We start from the raw sequence: 14,581 nt of genomic DNA, 5'->3' as shown, positions 1-14,581 counted from the left end.
GTAATAAAGCTGTAACGCTGATGAAAAAGAGAGAGAAAGAGGGGGGCAAATAGAGGGCAGAGACGGAGAGAGAGAGAGAGAGAGAGAGAGAGAGAGAGAGAGAGAGAGAGAGAAAGAGAGAAGGAGGGCAGGAAGTCTCTCCCTCTGCACAGATTCTTACATTTTTCAAGGACGACTTCATTGAAGAGCCCACTTACCATTCTCAAAGTAAAACCTGTGGAAGTCATGCCCCTCCACCAGGTTGCCCAACGCTTCTGGTTCAAAGGATGTGAGGCCAGGGTCACAGATTTTCCTACAAGGCAAACACCAACGAACGCTCATCATGCGTCAGACCCCTCTCACCAAGCACAGGCTGTGCTGCAACAACCCCACTGACATTCCACAAAATCTGAGGATGCAATGAGAGCAGCCCAGGCACTCCAAGGAGGATAAAGCCGAGAAAATATGAGTTTAAAAGCCTTTATTATCATGGCTACATTGATTTAAAAAGCCAACATGTTTCCACCAACAACCTGGTCTTACGTATTCTGAACAGTGCCCACCCAATATCTGCCTCCAGAAGCATCCATATTCCTACATCATTCAACAGATTCTCCCATCAGAAGGAAAGAATGTCCACACTTACGCATAGGCCTCAAAGTCACCATTGTTGATGGACTCAATCAGCTGCTCGGTCACTTTGATAATCTCCTGCTTACGAGCTGGGGACACAAAAACACCACAGTTGTTCACCAACAATGCATCGGGCAGGAAAGAGAGAAAACCACTAAAGATTATCATTACTGTTTTTGGATGTTTTTTTCACCATTATTTATATTTCAGAATGATCAGTGTTTCAGTGATGATAACTCACAGGCAACACTTTCATTCAAAAGATCAATTCAATTTACCTTTATTGATAACTTGGCAAGCTGAGGGACAGCAAAAACATTACTCAGACTTTGGTCAGAAAGCATGTTTTGCGATCAGTCGCAATCATCATCAAAATGTTAGGAAAAGGAAAAAGTTGCACTCAGGCGCGTTATAGAGAGCATGCTGATGATACTTCATAAACTTCCATAGTTTGCCACAGGCATTGTTGCTGGGCCTCTAAGGGCAGTATTTTGACGTGACACACATGCACTAGCAGAGCTTGAGAGAGAATGTACACAGAGTTTAGAGCTCAGAAGGTCACATCAAAATACCGCCCATGGCACTCTGTTGCCAGTCTCGCAAATGCCTCTCTATCTTTTCCTAAAGAAACAGCAACAGCAATAAAACACTCTAAGAAAGAAAAAACAACTCTAAGAAAGAAAATAATAAAACTTATCTACTGGCAGATTACCATGGTAATCTGCTTCAAGAGACAGAAAGGATCTCTTGTGATAAGGTGCAGAGCAACTGAAACAGGAGGGCATGGACTAGGGCAACATAAAGCAGAACAGATCTCTTGCTAAGGGGATTTACTGTGTAGCGTGTCCCATTCCCACTCACTCTCAAAACAGCAACTGAATTGGGGGGAAGGGTTCCCTACATCATTACAGAGTAAGGCTGTCAGATGAAGGACACAGTGGAATTTCAGAGGCTTAAGGGGTCTCTCACTCTACTGGGCAGGGGGGACAGAGGGCATGTCGAGGACAGGTGAGGTGGTGGTGGGGGAGGGTTGTCTCTGCTCCCACTAAAGGTGGGACTTACTCTGGACCGAGGAGGTGGGCACCTGCCTGGCCTCAGTGGTTTGGGAGCGGGGCTGTGGCTGTGGCTGTGGCTTGGGCTGCCAGAGGGAGTTTATGCTGAGGCTTCCAAAGCGCTTGGCTGCCCAGAAAAGGCGGGAGTGGACGGAGGAAAACAAACGAAAGGCATTTTCGAGTAAGACACTGATGAGAAAAGTTTGAAAAGTAGGGATGAGAAGGGGGGGGCAGCAACAGGAAAGTGGAATAAAAAAGGTTACTAGCTATGACAACAAAAAAAAACACTAAATGCAGGGAATGAGATGAAAGAATTCTAAGCTAGAGTTGGGATCAAAGGTAAGGAATGTTAGAGAAAAAATGAGAACAAAGGAAAATGAAATGACTGTGCTATGGGGTGGATTACATCACAGTCAGGCCATAGGACAGCCACATACACCTTACCTTTCAGGTCGTCATCCTCAATGGTGGTGTTAGCACTCTCTGTGGACTCCTAACATTTCAACAAAACACAGGGACATCCATGCCAAGGAAAGAACATAATAAGATGAAATAATATTATGACAAGGAACATGAATTAATGTGCTTGATTCCATTTCAATATGTCTTATTTACGTATACTGTGAAACACACACATATGTATGCATATGTGTGCTCTGATTATAAAAAGCTGATATTCCACCTTGTTTCTATCAACAGGATTGTGAATCACGGTCGTCTGGGGTTCCTTTTGCATTTGACATGGAGGCAGAAAAAAAAAATGTTATAAATAAAGTTATTTTCTAATGAGGGGAATAAAACGGCATAAAAACAACACAGGGAGGACACTGCATGCTTTGTTGATTACCAGACAGGAAAGGTACTCTATCTGTTTTCTGCATGTGTGTGTGTGTGTGTGTGTGTATGTGTGTGTGTGTTTCTGACCACATCATATCCTGAAATCTGATGCTCTAACCAAAAGAGGGGCATTTTTGACTCAGCAGTACTAATGATACAACAACGCAAACTAATTTTCTATGTGAGGCAGTTCACCTTACAACCCACTATAACATCACATAGCTCAATAGTAGTTATCCACAAAACAGTAGGCTACTGGCTCCGTTGTGTTTGGTGAGCTTTGGGGAGAGGAGCACATGTGATGGCTATGTCCCAGAGAGCTCTGACACTGGGGTGTGTGAGGAGAAAAAGGGGGCAGAGTGAAGAGGTGGGGGAGGGCAGCAGGGGTCTGCAGCTGGACGCGGTTCTCACCCCTCATCTGCTCTGCACGGTTCTGCCTCTTGTCATGACCAGCTGCCTCCAACTGCATGCCGCGTTATGTAATGCCCACACACTGTACACTTCACCCCAAGCTAGTTCCCCGGAGTCAACTCTGCCCTCTGTCTCACTAGACTTTGGATGCTCTCTCTCTCTCTTTCTCTCTCTCGCTCTATCTCTCTCGTGCTCTCTCTCTGTTTCTCTCGCACTCTCTAGAGGGGCAAGCCACAGCTAACCCTGTTCGTTTTAATTCATCAATCTCTCATAACTATTCCTAATCACTACACACACCATATGGTTTAATGTCATAAGGGTAGGACTGCTGCTACCCTTTCATTTCCAATCTCTTTGTCAACACCCTGCTCCCATGTGCATATCAGTAATCTCCCCGATGGTTTACATTCCCCTTCCCTAGTAGTGCAGAGGTACCATTCAATATCTCTCCTCTTCCTGTAGGTTTCACTACCTGGGTTTTTTCTATCCTCTATGATTCATCAATGTCCCCTTCCTGTCCAGAACATAATTATCCATCTCCCAAAATATGAGTGTTTTGATAATAAAAACACACACACAAACACACACACACACACACACAGTAATTATGTGCCATGGTGGTCACTGTGCGAGCTTTATCTGCATTGATCCTGATGACTCTATCCGACCCGCCTAATCACAGCCTGAGATTAGAGAAGATTACACTGAGTCGCTTTTATCATCTGTCTGGGAAACAAAAACCATAAAAGTGTGTGTGTGTGTGTGTGTGTGTGTGTGTGTCAGGGAGAGGGGTTGGGTGGGCTGTGCGTCATCCAGTGTACGTCATGCAAACAGGCACATGACTACCACGTCAAACCAGATTGCAAGTGTGCAAACACACATCATCAGTCACATGATTCTACTTCATCATTGTGTGGCCCTGAAGCAGCATGCACACACACACACACACACACACACACACACACACACACACACACACACACATATATACCACTGCCATGCACTGCTGTATCATCCAGGCCCAAGCCACATTACAAAGAAAATCTGACAAACCACATTGCAAGAAGAACAACAAGAAAAGGCAGACAACAAATACAATCACAATCACAGAGCATGAGGATCAAAGGGGCACATTTACTGAAGAAAAGACTTCAATAGTTTTTATCAGCCTTCACACGGTACCCAATGACCTGACAGGCTTCAGTAAGCAAATGTGACCCCTGATTGCTCTGAGGTGGTGTGACAAGGCATGCATGGCAAGGCAAGGCAAGGCAGAGTGCATTGTGGGTACCAGTGCTGGGGCTGGGCCTGTGTCTTTAGGGCTGGTGGCTATGTTGGTTTTGTTGTTAACCTGTGGGAGTGTGTAAAGCAGTCATTACAGCCAGTGCTGACACGACCAAACAAAAAAATGAACAAAATATTGTAAAAATAAAAATAAAAAGACAATCGAAATCAATGACATAGCCAAATGAGATGTCACCTAGATAGATAGTACAATTGTCAGATGTGTGCTTTAAGCAGCTTGAGTGTCCTCATGAAGTCCCCATGTTTAAAGCTAAGTGCATCAGATTTTACAATGATGACGTTTCATTGTCATTCATAACTCAAAAAGAGCATTAGCTTCACTATTTTTAGAAACTGTATGACTTAAACCATGTGTTACTGAGTTCTCCATTTTAAGGAAAACATGAAATGCAGATTAGAGAACTGAAAGTCTATTTGTTCTGTCTATGTGACCTCACGTGTTAGAAACCTTTTCAGTGTTTACACTTGCACCCTCCACCATAACAACGGCTTCTCCATGTCATAAATAAATCATGGAGCCTGAGGCCTAGTCCACACGTACCAAACCGATCTTTTTTTCCTCCGTCTTCCCTGGAACCGTATCAAGAATATTTGCATCCAAACGGATCCATCTCAACACGACTCAACACGTTACTTCATACCCCAGGCCTATAGGTGGCACTGTTTCTTTACAGAAATTGACCAAAACTTTAAGCTTTACAAACAGACAGAATAGGCTACTTAATTTAAATGGCTAGTGCAAGGAAACCAGAATTGTTTGTGTGGACTGATGGTGAACTGTCAACTGTAGTCAACTGTAAAATTAATAAACTTTATTTTACGGTTTGTGAAGGGTGCAGTCCTGTCCTTTATTTGGCTAACGCAGGAAGGCCTACTAATCACCTTTACTTTCTTTGGTTGTAGGATAGTCCGTGATTCACATTAGTTTTGGCTATCAACGCAATTAGGCTACTAAACGCAAGGCTTACCCAAGTTCTAGGCTATTCTGTCGCCACATTTATAATATTGCTATAAAACCTTCGTTAGTAACAGTCAATACTTTTGCCTGCATCAAATCGCGCATTCACATGATATTGATTGAGTGTGCTACCATCGGCTTAACGTGAGTTCTAAGCGTCTTTGTATGCTTATATCTGATTTCACTCGACTGTGAATGCATGTATATATGTTGTAAGACATGTAAAATAAATGAATGACACTGGCACTACGCACAAATTAATGTAGCCTAAACTAACACCGCACTTTCCTAATAACTTAAAGGGACACCAGGCAAGCCTGATGCTTTTTCTCTACGAAACTCCCCTTCGCTCGGTCTGAAGCTCTTTTCCTTTTCTTTCGTCTTTCGTCAAGGGTTTCGCTGCTTCTTCACCGCTCTGCCATTATACACACGCTTTGCAACAATCTCTAGCGTTTTGTTAGCCTGCCTCTGTGCTGTAAACTGATCCTGCTTCGGTCGGCGGGTACAATACACCGAACTTGCAAGTGGGATATTCTTCCTACAGGCAGTAGGGGCGGGCGTGAGAGCCTTCATTCGCCCCGTAATGAGTCATTTAATTTTTTGATTCATTTTTTGATTCATTTTCAATTTTTTGAGTCACTTATTTGTTCTAAAAAGCCTTTCAAATGCGTCAATGACATCATTCATTAGCAGAAAGCTAGTGTGTTGTGGGCAACAACGACCCAACCTGTAAGAAAAGGACGTAAGTACTCGTTCATTCAACTTTTGACCTATAATCCATAGTGAGCTTGCAGAAACCACAATCAAATCGATTTTTCAATGACAACCAGGTGAAAGAGACAAATTTAGCCGTCTAGCTCCATAGACCCCCATTGTTTTTGCACTTATTCGTGATCGCCCCTAGCGGGACTGCAACAGATTGCAGGTACAATGGAGTTAATAGGGAGTGATCCGGCTCTCCGTAAACGGGCTCTGGCAATACTATAAGTGCAAGTCCAAGGCAGCTGAGGTGTGGCGATGACATCATCGATACGCAAGCAGGATGTGCGGTTTTAAGCTGTCTAAAACGAATTCAAACGGGCTCACGGTTTCAGATTTTTCCACTCTGGGACCAGGTTTCAAAAAAGTGCGGTTTCGGGCAGTGCGTTTACAGGATTCGTTTGGACGCTCGGCCAAGACGAAGCAAAACCTCTGCGTTTAACCTAAAAAGTGTCTCCGTGTGGACAGGCCCTGAGTCTTTATGTCAGTCAGGGTCATAGAGCTATGTCACACATCATTACCATTTGCTATTATTATCCTGACAGAATGTTTAGAAGATATAACTGTTTATATGTCACAATCAAATAAGCTGTCATTGCAGCAAACATGTTCAGAGCTGTTATGAATATTATCAATCATAACATAATAATATTTTCATATCACTGGACACAGACTGTGATGAAAGTTTATAAGATGATGAAGAGACCGACATGATCTATCTATGACATAGTTGCGTTGCCCTTATGACAGAGGATTCAAGTGTCTTTCTTAATTCTTAAAGAGCAAACCCAGTCCTGAAGCTTTAAGCTCAACAGAAACCGGTCGCTTAAATCTGATGCACGAGGGTTGACCTCAGACATGAAACAGGACAGATTAGTCTTGTTTGCAATATGGGACCACACATCAAGTATACATCTAGAGTAGAAAGCACAGGTGGTGCATAACAGGGACAAAATAACAAGAAAGAGAGAATCAACCTGAATGACACAATTACAGTGAATCAGCAAGATGAAACAGCAGGATAGACTAATGTTTGCATAGGAAAATTAGACCAGATATGGAAAACATTCATGGACAAGCAGTAATGAAATTAGATGATGAAGTAAACACGAATCAAACAGGTGACGTCATCAGGATACAAGACGTCCTCCCCAGGATCTCATCCCTGTTCTGTAATCACGTCACTGAAGGGCACAGATGAAGCAGACTCACCTTGACGCCGTCCGACTTGTTCTTGTTCAGCAAACTCTTGGCTGCTGTTGGGGTAGAATGTATAGAGAGGTGGTCAGCGAGGAATGAAGGTGTGGTCAATATGCATGCACATCCACAGACATGTTAGCTCACACGCCAGACAGCAAGCACTTGAGCTCTTGCAGCTATGTCATCATAATCATCACCATCATCATCATCATCATCATCATCACACAGACAGTCATGCCTGTGATACACTAGTCATCAGATGCATCCAATTCTTGGGAGAAAATACACATGGCAGCAGCATAAGAGTGTAATGGCTAGCACATGGACTTTCCTGTAAGATATACATTCATAAGACATAACATAGGGTGCAAAGTCAGAGGAATTACATTCATAATGTGGTGTAGTGCATTGTCAAAAGTAATAACTAATAGCGTTTTATAAACTCAGTTCTAATTAATTAATATGGGACTAAACTGTGTGCTTTCATTTATATAAAGTATTTGTGCTGGATGTGGGTATTGTCATGACATGACATGTCTTTATTCTCAAGTGATGATGACACACTGTCTGCCATATCATACTTTGAAAATACACAATAAAGATTTGCACACCTCAATAGTTTTAAAAGTTGAGGTGTAAATTATCATTTATAAAGAGACAACTATGTCATGTCTATGCAACACCATCAGATACACTTGAAAATGAATATGCCATGTCACAAATCAAATTGAGCCCTGATTGACAATCCTTGACATATCAATCAGCAAATTTCCGGCAGATCTGAAGACCATTTTATGAATGTAATGGCTTTGACATTAGACTGGCATGCATATAATATCTTCTAACTGGCCAAAAGTGAAAGGGAAGTGCATTTTAGACACACTGGGATCAAACCCGCAAACTCTTGTTAGTGGCAAAGCACAGCCCCTTTCCTTCTCCTTATAAACTCTTACCTCATTGGTACCACATCCCAAACAAAGGAGTGAACGTAACAACAAAACAAGAGGCAAAAGGTAAACAATTCAAATAACTATTTGTTTCTGAAGTTGCCTAATGGAAGTACATGTTTTAAAGTTGATGAAAACTAAGAAACAAAAACATAAACTCAGAAACCCATCATCTCAAAGTTAACTTAACACAGAATATCTAACTTGGACCCAACATAACCGCCCCATCTATCTAGAATGGTCTTAAATATAACCAACATCTCAAGATGATGAACACTAAGACACAAAGCTATACTCAGAAACCCATCATTTCAAAATAAACTTAGAACACAGAATATCTGACTTGGACCAAACATAACTGCCCCATATATGTAGAATGGTCTTAAATGTAACCAGCGTCTATCCAGTCATATGTATAGGGGATTTCTATTCACACAGCAAGCCATGGATACACAGAACATATTTTCCCCTCCCCACAACAGCTGACTTAACTCATTAGTCATTGTTTAAGTTCATACTAAACAGGCACCAGTAAAACAAGTTCAGAACAAGTCTACTTTTAAACAATATGAGCTGCCCAGGTATCCCAATACAGGTAAAGCAGCAGGGCTACTTCCTCTGTTAGGGTTACGGTAACCTTAGCCTCACATAGACTCTCACTTAGAATACCTCACTATTGAGCTCAACAGTGACCGCCCACTCCGGTTCTGAAAGTAAAAATCTCATTATAATCTCGTTACAAGCTATAAGATTGTAACAATCCCAGATAGACTTACCACAAGCTACAAGACACTGACGTAATTGTATGCTAATAAAGACGCTAATCAAGAAGTTCATATCATATCAACCTTGTTTCCAAGACAAACGTGTTGCAAAAAGAGAAAGGAGGAGGGTGAACAGCAGAGGCAGGCATACCTGAGAAGTTTCTTGTGACCAGCATAGTGGTCAAAATAGCTCCCTGCGAGGAAGGAGGGGAGAGTGAGGGAGGAAGAGAGAGGAAAGACACATGAGAGATCGAAGAAGTGAAAGAAGAAGAACATGCTAAAGTGAAGGAAAAGTTAAGTGCATTCATTCATTCATTCATTCATCTTGCAGTGAGCAGTCTTCTGTTACTCAGGCTAATTCACTACTTATTCCAAAAGCTAGCAGTCAATGTTTGACTACGAGAGGTTGAAGTTATGAGTGAGTGTTAGAGAGAGAAAAAATGAAAAAAAGAGTATTTATTTCCCTCTCGGCTCCTAATGGGGAAATGCACAGCAGGAATCGTACCTTGAGTTTCCTTCTGGCATTGAACTTCTTCAGGCACTCCACTGTCTCCTGTCTGTGCATCATGGAGGCCACTGTGGAGCGTTGCTGCAGAGAGAAACAAACAGAAAGAAAGAGAGAGAGAAAGAGGGGGATGGAGAGAGAATGAAAGAAAGAAAAAAAAAAAAAAGAAAGAGTTTAGGATAGAATATAATATAATACTTTATTGTCACTGTACAGGAAATTGAATAACATTCCACTTGGTGCTTTGTAAATAAAGCAAAAACACGTTTAAAAAGCACCAAAAGGGAGAGCATAGAGCCGCTGAGTCTATGCGCGCCGGCACCATGTCACATGTTTGTGCATATATGGCCTACTGGTTAGCGCTTCGAACTTGTAACCGGAGGGTTGCCGGTTCAAACCCTGACCAGTAGGCATGGCTGAAGTGCCCTTGAGCAAGGCACCTAACCCCTCACTGCTCCCCGAGCGCCGCTGTTGTTGCAGGCAGCTCACTGGGATTAGTGTGTGCTTCACCTCACTGTGTGTTCACTGTGTGCTGAGTGTGTTTCACTAATTCACGGATTGGGATAAATGCAGAGACCAAATTTCCCTCACGGGATCAAAAGAGTATATATACTACAGTTAACTATACTACACTATACTATCGTAACCCCCAATTATCACCACTTTTGTTCAGAAATTCTAAAACAACGATGTTTTTTAACACTTCAAAATAACATTTGCTAAATGAACCTTACATTTTTCAGTAGCCATAGGTGTGTAGATTTGAACAAAATCTGGTTTGGTTCTTAACGGGAGCATTTACTGCCTGAAATTTTTGTTTACCACGCTCTGAGTTATAGTGCTGGCCTGATGGGTCGCCTATTTACGCCGCTTCAATGGCACATGAACAGTTAGACCGAGAATTCTGGTCATGAAATTAAAATTCCACTGGAGCTCCAAGCGGTTGTGTACACGCAGCCTTACAACACTGTTTACAGCTCTTCGGGTCACGGTAAAATGTCATTTTTGGTACATAGCTAATTTAGATACACCTGGTGTGGGTGGTTGCGTTTCTTTAGGAGTCCGCCGTCTTGGTTTGTATAGAAATGGATATTAAGTGACACATACACACAAGACGGCGGAAATACGGGACCGACAGTAATAGGGGGAGTTCCGATATATATGTGCGCATATTTTCATGCAAGCCATTGGCTACATCTGGGTAATATCAGCTGTTTTGCTGTGAGTGTGTTGGGACGTACGCAGATCCAGGGGTGCTTGAGGGCCTCAGTGGCAGTGATCCTCTTGGAGGGGTTGATAGTCAGCATCTTATTGATCAGGTCTTTGGCCTCTGGGGTCACTGTGTCCCATTCAGGAGAGGGAAACTAAATATGCACAAACAAACAAATAAACAAACAGATGTCTGTCTAGGATACACATGAATACTGTCATATTCATTCTCCATGTCACTCTCCTACTCACATCATACGCCCCGGCTTTGATTTGTTGATAGAGGCGGTGCTGGTCCTCGTCCCAGAATGGGGGGTAACCCACCAACAGGATGTACAGGATCACGCCTGCAGTAGATAACAGGGGAGTGGACATGAGAGGTCAGCCTGCCGACTCACTACTTTGTTTCACTTCATGAAGGGAGTCTGGCCTCTCATAATTGGGAATTGCACTCTCTAGCACTCTAGCATCGTAACAGGTGTAGACTTTGCGTTAACTTCAAAGTCATTGGTCCACCCTTACCAATCACATTGATCAGGGACTCCTAACGTTACTTACACTTCGCCTTACCTTTACAAACTAAAAATATACTACATTTGCAGTCAGGAGACAATGTATATAGTCCTACCTTTGCTGAACATAAATGTATACATTCTTCTGACTGCATTCTCCTGATTTACAGGCGTTGCTACTACAGTTTACCACAGCTATATAAGCCCATATAGTATTCGCTTCCCTCCCATCGCTGATTGGCCCTTCACCCTTCATGTCTGAGGGAAACGCTAGTGTATTGTCATGTGCCAGACTAGTAACTCACTGAAAAGAGATTCTAGGTGGTGTGTGTGTGTGTGTCTGTGTGTGTGGTTTCATGTGTGACTGTGTTTAATCTCCCCACCACAAGCCCACATATCCACTGGTTTTCCATACGGATCCTTCCTCAACACCTCAGGAGACAGGTATCCTGGAGTGCCAGCGAAGCCTGTGGGTACGGAAAGAAAGAAAGAAAGAAAGAAAGAAAGAAAGAAAGAAAGAAAGAAAGAAAGAAAGAAATTAAAAACTAAAATGGAGACTTGGTGTTCTTATTCCTGTAGTCCACTGAAGGGACACTCACCAAACCAGGCCTGCTGATCCCCCTGCACCTCAATGGCCAGTCCAAAGTCTGCCAGCTTGACGGCAGCACCTTTAAGCTTGCTAGCCAGAAGTAGGTTCTCTGGCTGTGGGAGGACAAACAGAAGGTTAGCCACCTGTGCTACTGAACATCTCATCTGTGTCATTTTCACTGCCACCCATACATGTGTTTCAAAATGGATTTACTTGTAATAAAAAAAACACACATACGCATAAACAAAAAGGTTTTCACACCAGATAGAAACAATTGTATTTCCTGGTGTATATATAACTCGCCTCTCTCTCTCTCTCTCTCTCCATATCACTCCTCTTTCTCTCTATTCTTTCCTTTTCTCTTACCCACCTGTCATGACACTATAAAGCCCAGCGTGTGAAAAGGTCTGCTCTCCTTAGGCCCAGTCAAGGGCTTACTGTGGAGCTCACCCACTCATCGTAATCATGAATAATGCATCCGCTGACATTTACAAGCAGGTTAGGCTCAGTGCCACAGCCAAGCACATGGCCTGGGCTCTCCTCTGTTGGAACACAACCTGTACATCACTAAGTCCATATAATATTCGCACAGGGGCCTCCCTAATGGGCAGTACTGGTCAGACCAGAGAGGGTGTGATGTTATGTTGGTAGATATCTGTAGGCTTCTTGTTATGGCTTCAGATCCAAGTAAAGGGGCAGAATGGGTATTGAAATCCAGATGCTGTTTATGGGGTAGCATAAGCACACCAGTCCCAGCTGGTTTACAGCTAAAGCCACCTCCATAAGCTCTGGCTTAGTCTATTCATACCATGACCTCGGGATATGTGTCCCACTGATCAGTCCCCAGTGTACTTGCATTGAGATGGCAGCCATGAATGTGACCTCTGTTGTCAAACAAGTAGTGAGGAAGAAATGTACTATGCACACAGTACATTAATGTATACCTCAGAAAATACCCAATACTAAATTCATCGCCAGCTGACAACTCCTGCGTTGTTTTGAATGGTGAGCGTTGTACCAAATCTGCTATCTCATTGGGAAAACCTCTGCAAAAGCTCCATGCTGCTTACAGTAATGCTTACCTTTCAAGATCAACTCATTCTCTACATGAAACAGGCCAAAGTGCTCGCTCACACAGCATCAGCTCCTTTCATAATCTAATACCCCTTACCAATAGTTACTGCTGGGGTAGTAACTGTTCATGCTTACACTGCTAATCATGTAGCATATATAAAACCTCAGTCAACAAACCCATATTTGCCCTCACATGCATAACACTAATCCAAAGATCTGCCCTTCACATGCCCTTGACTGTGATTCAAACAGCGCCTCAGTGTCCTCTGAGCAATGACTGGATCTTGTCCGCTCAAAGTGAAAGGGAATACCGAAACCACTGTTGCTATGGACTGACCTTCAAGTCCCTGTGGACGATTCCATTTACATGGCAGTGATGAACACTCTCCAAGATCTGCTGAATACAATGGCTGGTTAAGGGGAGAGGGGGGAGAGAGAGAGAGAGAGAGAGAGAGAGAGAGAGAAAGAGCAAGAAAGAGGCAGACAATGACACATAAAGAGAGAGAGAGAGATCAACAGAAAAAAGGTAAGGACATGAAGAGATGTGCAAAAAGATAAAGGTAATATAAAAATGCATTTGAGATAGAAATCTCTGTGTAGGCATATCATGGAAAACTGCCACAGTTGTAGAGCATATTGTGTACTAAGCAACATGTTAACACAGTAAAACACTCATTAATCATCCTGAGAGAACAATACATCCCACCACATTTCTCCTGAGAGATTTTAAACACAACTACAAAACTTGGAGTTGTAAAATACTCCTTGGATCATTAATCACATTTATAAATAGCTTGGTAAGACGTAACCTGAGATGTATTACACCAGCGATAAAGTCACAATTGATACACATAATTGTCTCTGCTGCGCTGCAAACAGCCTCTCCGGGAGAACAGTGAGACAGTGATTTATCTCTGCAGCAGCAAACAGCAGTGAGTGTGCACACTTGGGCCTGATTGTGTGTGTGTGTGTGTGTGTGTGTGTGTGTGTGTGTGTGTGTGTGTGTGTGTGTGTGTGTGTGTGTGCGTGCGTGTGTGTGTGCGTGTGCATCTGTGTGTGTGCGTCTGTGTGTGTGTGTGCATCTGTGTGTATGTGTGTGTCTAGGACAGAGTAAGCTCGATTTATGTGGGTGTGGAAATAGGTACACAGTGGTATCAAAATTACCATCAACAGTTAGCAATCAGTGTGTGTGTGTGTGTGTGTGTGTGTGTGTGTGTGTGTCTGTGTGTGTGTGTGTTTGAGTTGGCATATCCATTCCTACCTGGCATCAGCCTCGCTGTAGTACTCTCTGGCAACAATATCCTCAAACAGCTCCCCTCCAGTGACCCTGAGGTGAAAGAGCAAGCAAAACAGCATGCAGCACATCAATACCTGGCTGTGATAGGTTGGTGTGAGTATAAGCCCAATCCAATTAAGACTGCACAGAGGATACTGCACTGCACATATGCACTGTACATATCTCTCTGCATATACATATAACAAATGAATCCCCCTGGAGCAGTGTTGTGTTGAGTGACAAAATAAAGACACCCAGTCGTTGCATTACTGCTGTATGCTGTATGTTACTTGTATGCCTTCATATGGTTTTTCATATGGTTTTAATATGAAGAATAAATATCTTGTGGAGGACACAAGATTGTTGTTATAGGCACTTGATGTTCCAGAAGTGTTTACATTTATACATACATCGTAACTGGAATATTTTGGAAATGTCAAAAATGTGTGTGTCTGTGTGTGTGTGTGTGTGTATATACACATACATATATACATGGCCTCCAAGATCAAATCACTAACTAGACACAGTACAGTCCATATTAGCACTCTCTCAATACATGCATGTACGTGCA

The 14,581-nt window shown here is 42.8% G+C and overlaps 1 protein-coding gene across 7 annotated transcripts in view; it reads right to left on the bottom strand.

The window, feature by feature from the left end:
* The window catches only part of camk2d2 (calcium/calmodulin-dependent protein kinase (CaM kinase) II delta 2), a 37,881-nt gene that overhangs the window by 3,293 nt on the left and 20,007 nt on the right, over window positions 1-14,581 (bottom strand). For 2 of the 7 annotated variants that reach the window (XM_048240078.1, XM_048240093.1), the window contains exons 5-20: window positions 13,996-14,061; window positions 13,072-13,144; window positions 11,671-11,773; window positions 11,455-11,538; window positions 10,812-10,906; window positions 10,592-10,714; window positions 9,351-9,434; window positions 8,997-9,039; window positions 7,147-7,190; window positions 4,204-4,263; window positions 2,347-2,391; window positions 2,109-2,157; window positions 1,675-1,791; window positions 891-911; window positions 626-701; window positions 198-292 (exon numbers count right to left, since the gene is read on the bottom strand). In XM_048240078.1, the coding sequence (XP_048096035.1) occupies window positions 198-292; window positions 626-701; window positions 891-911; window positions 1,675-1,791; window positions 2,109-2,157; window positions 2,347-2,391; window positions 4,204-4,263; window positions 7,147-7,190; window positions 8,997-9,039; window positions 9,351-9,434; window positions 10,592-10,714; window positions 10,812-10,906; window positions 11,455-11,538; window positions 11,671-11,773; window positions 13,072-13,144; window positions 13,996-14,061 (1,178 nt within the window). The remainder of the gene's footprint in view (window positions 1-197; window positions 293-625; window positions 702-890; window positions 912-1,674; window positions 1,792-2,108; window positions 2,158-2,346; window positions 2,392-4,203; window positions 4,264-7,146; window positions 7,191-8,996; window positions 9,040-9,350; window positions 9,435-10,591; window positions 10,715-10,811; window positions 10,907-11,454; window positions 11,539-11,670; window positions 11,774-13,071; window positions 13,145-13,995; window positions 14,062-14,581) is intronic. The other 5 variants (XM_048240084.1, XM_048240104.1, XM_048240114.1 and 2 more) reach the window with 5 other exon arrangements.

This window comes from Alosa alosa, chromosome 1, assembly GCF_017589495.1.
Source record: "Alosa alosa isolate M-15738 ecotype Scorff River chromosome 1, AALO_Geno_1.1, whole genome shotgun sequence".
NCBI lineage: Eukaryota > Metazoa > Chordata > Actinopteri > Clupeiformes > Clupeidae > Alosa > Alosa alosa.
The sequence above is the reverse complement of the archived record's forward strand: the minus strand, read 5'-3'. Positions and strand labels throughout refer to the sequence as shown.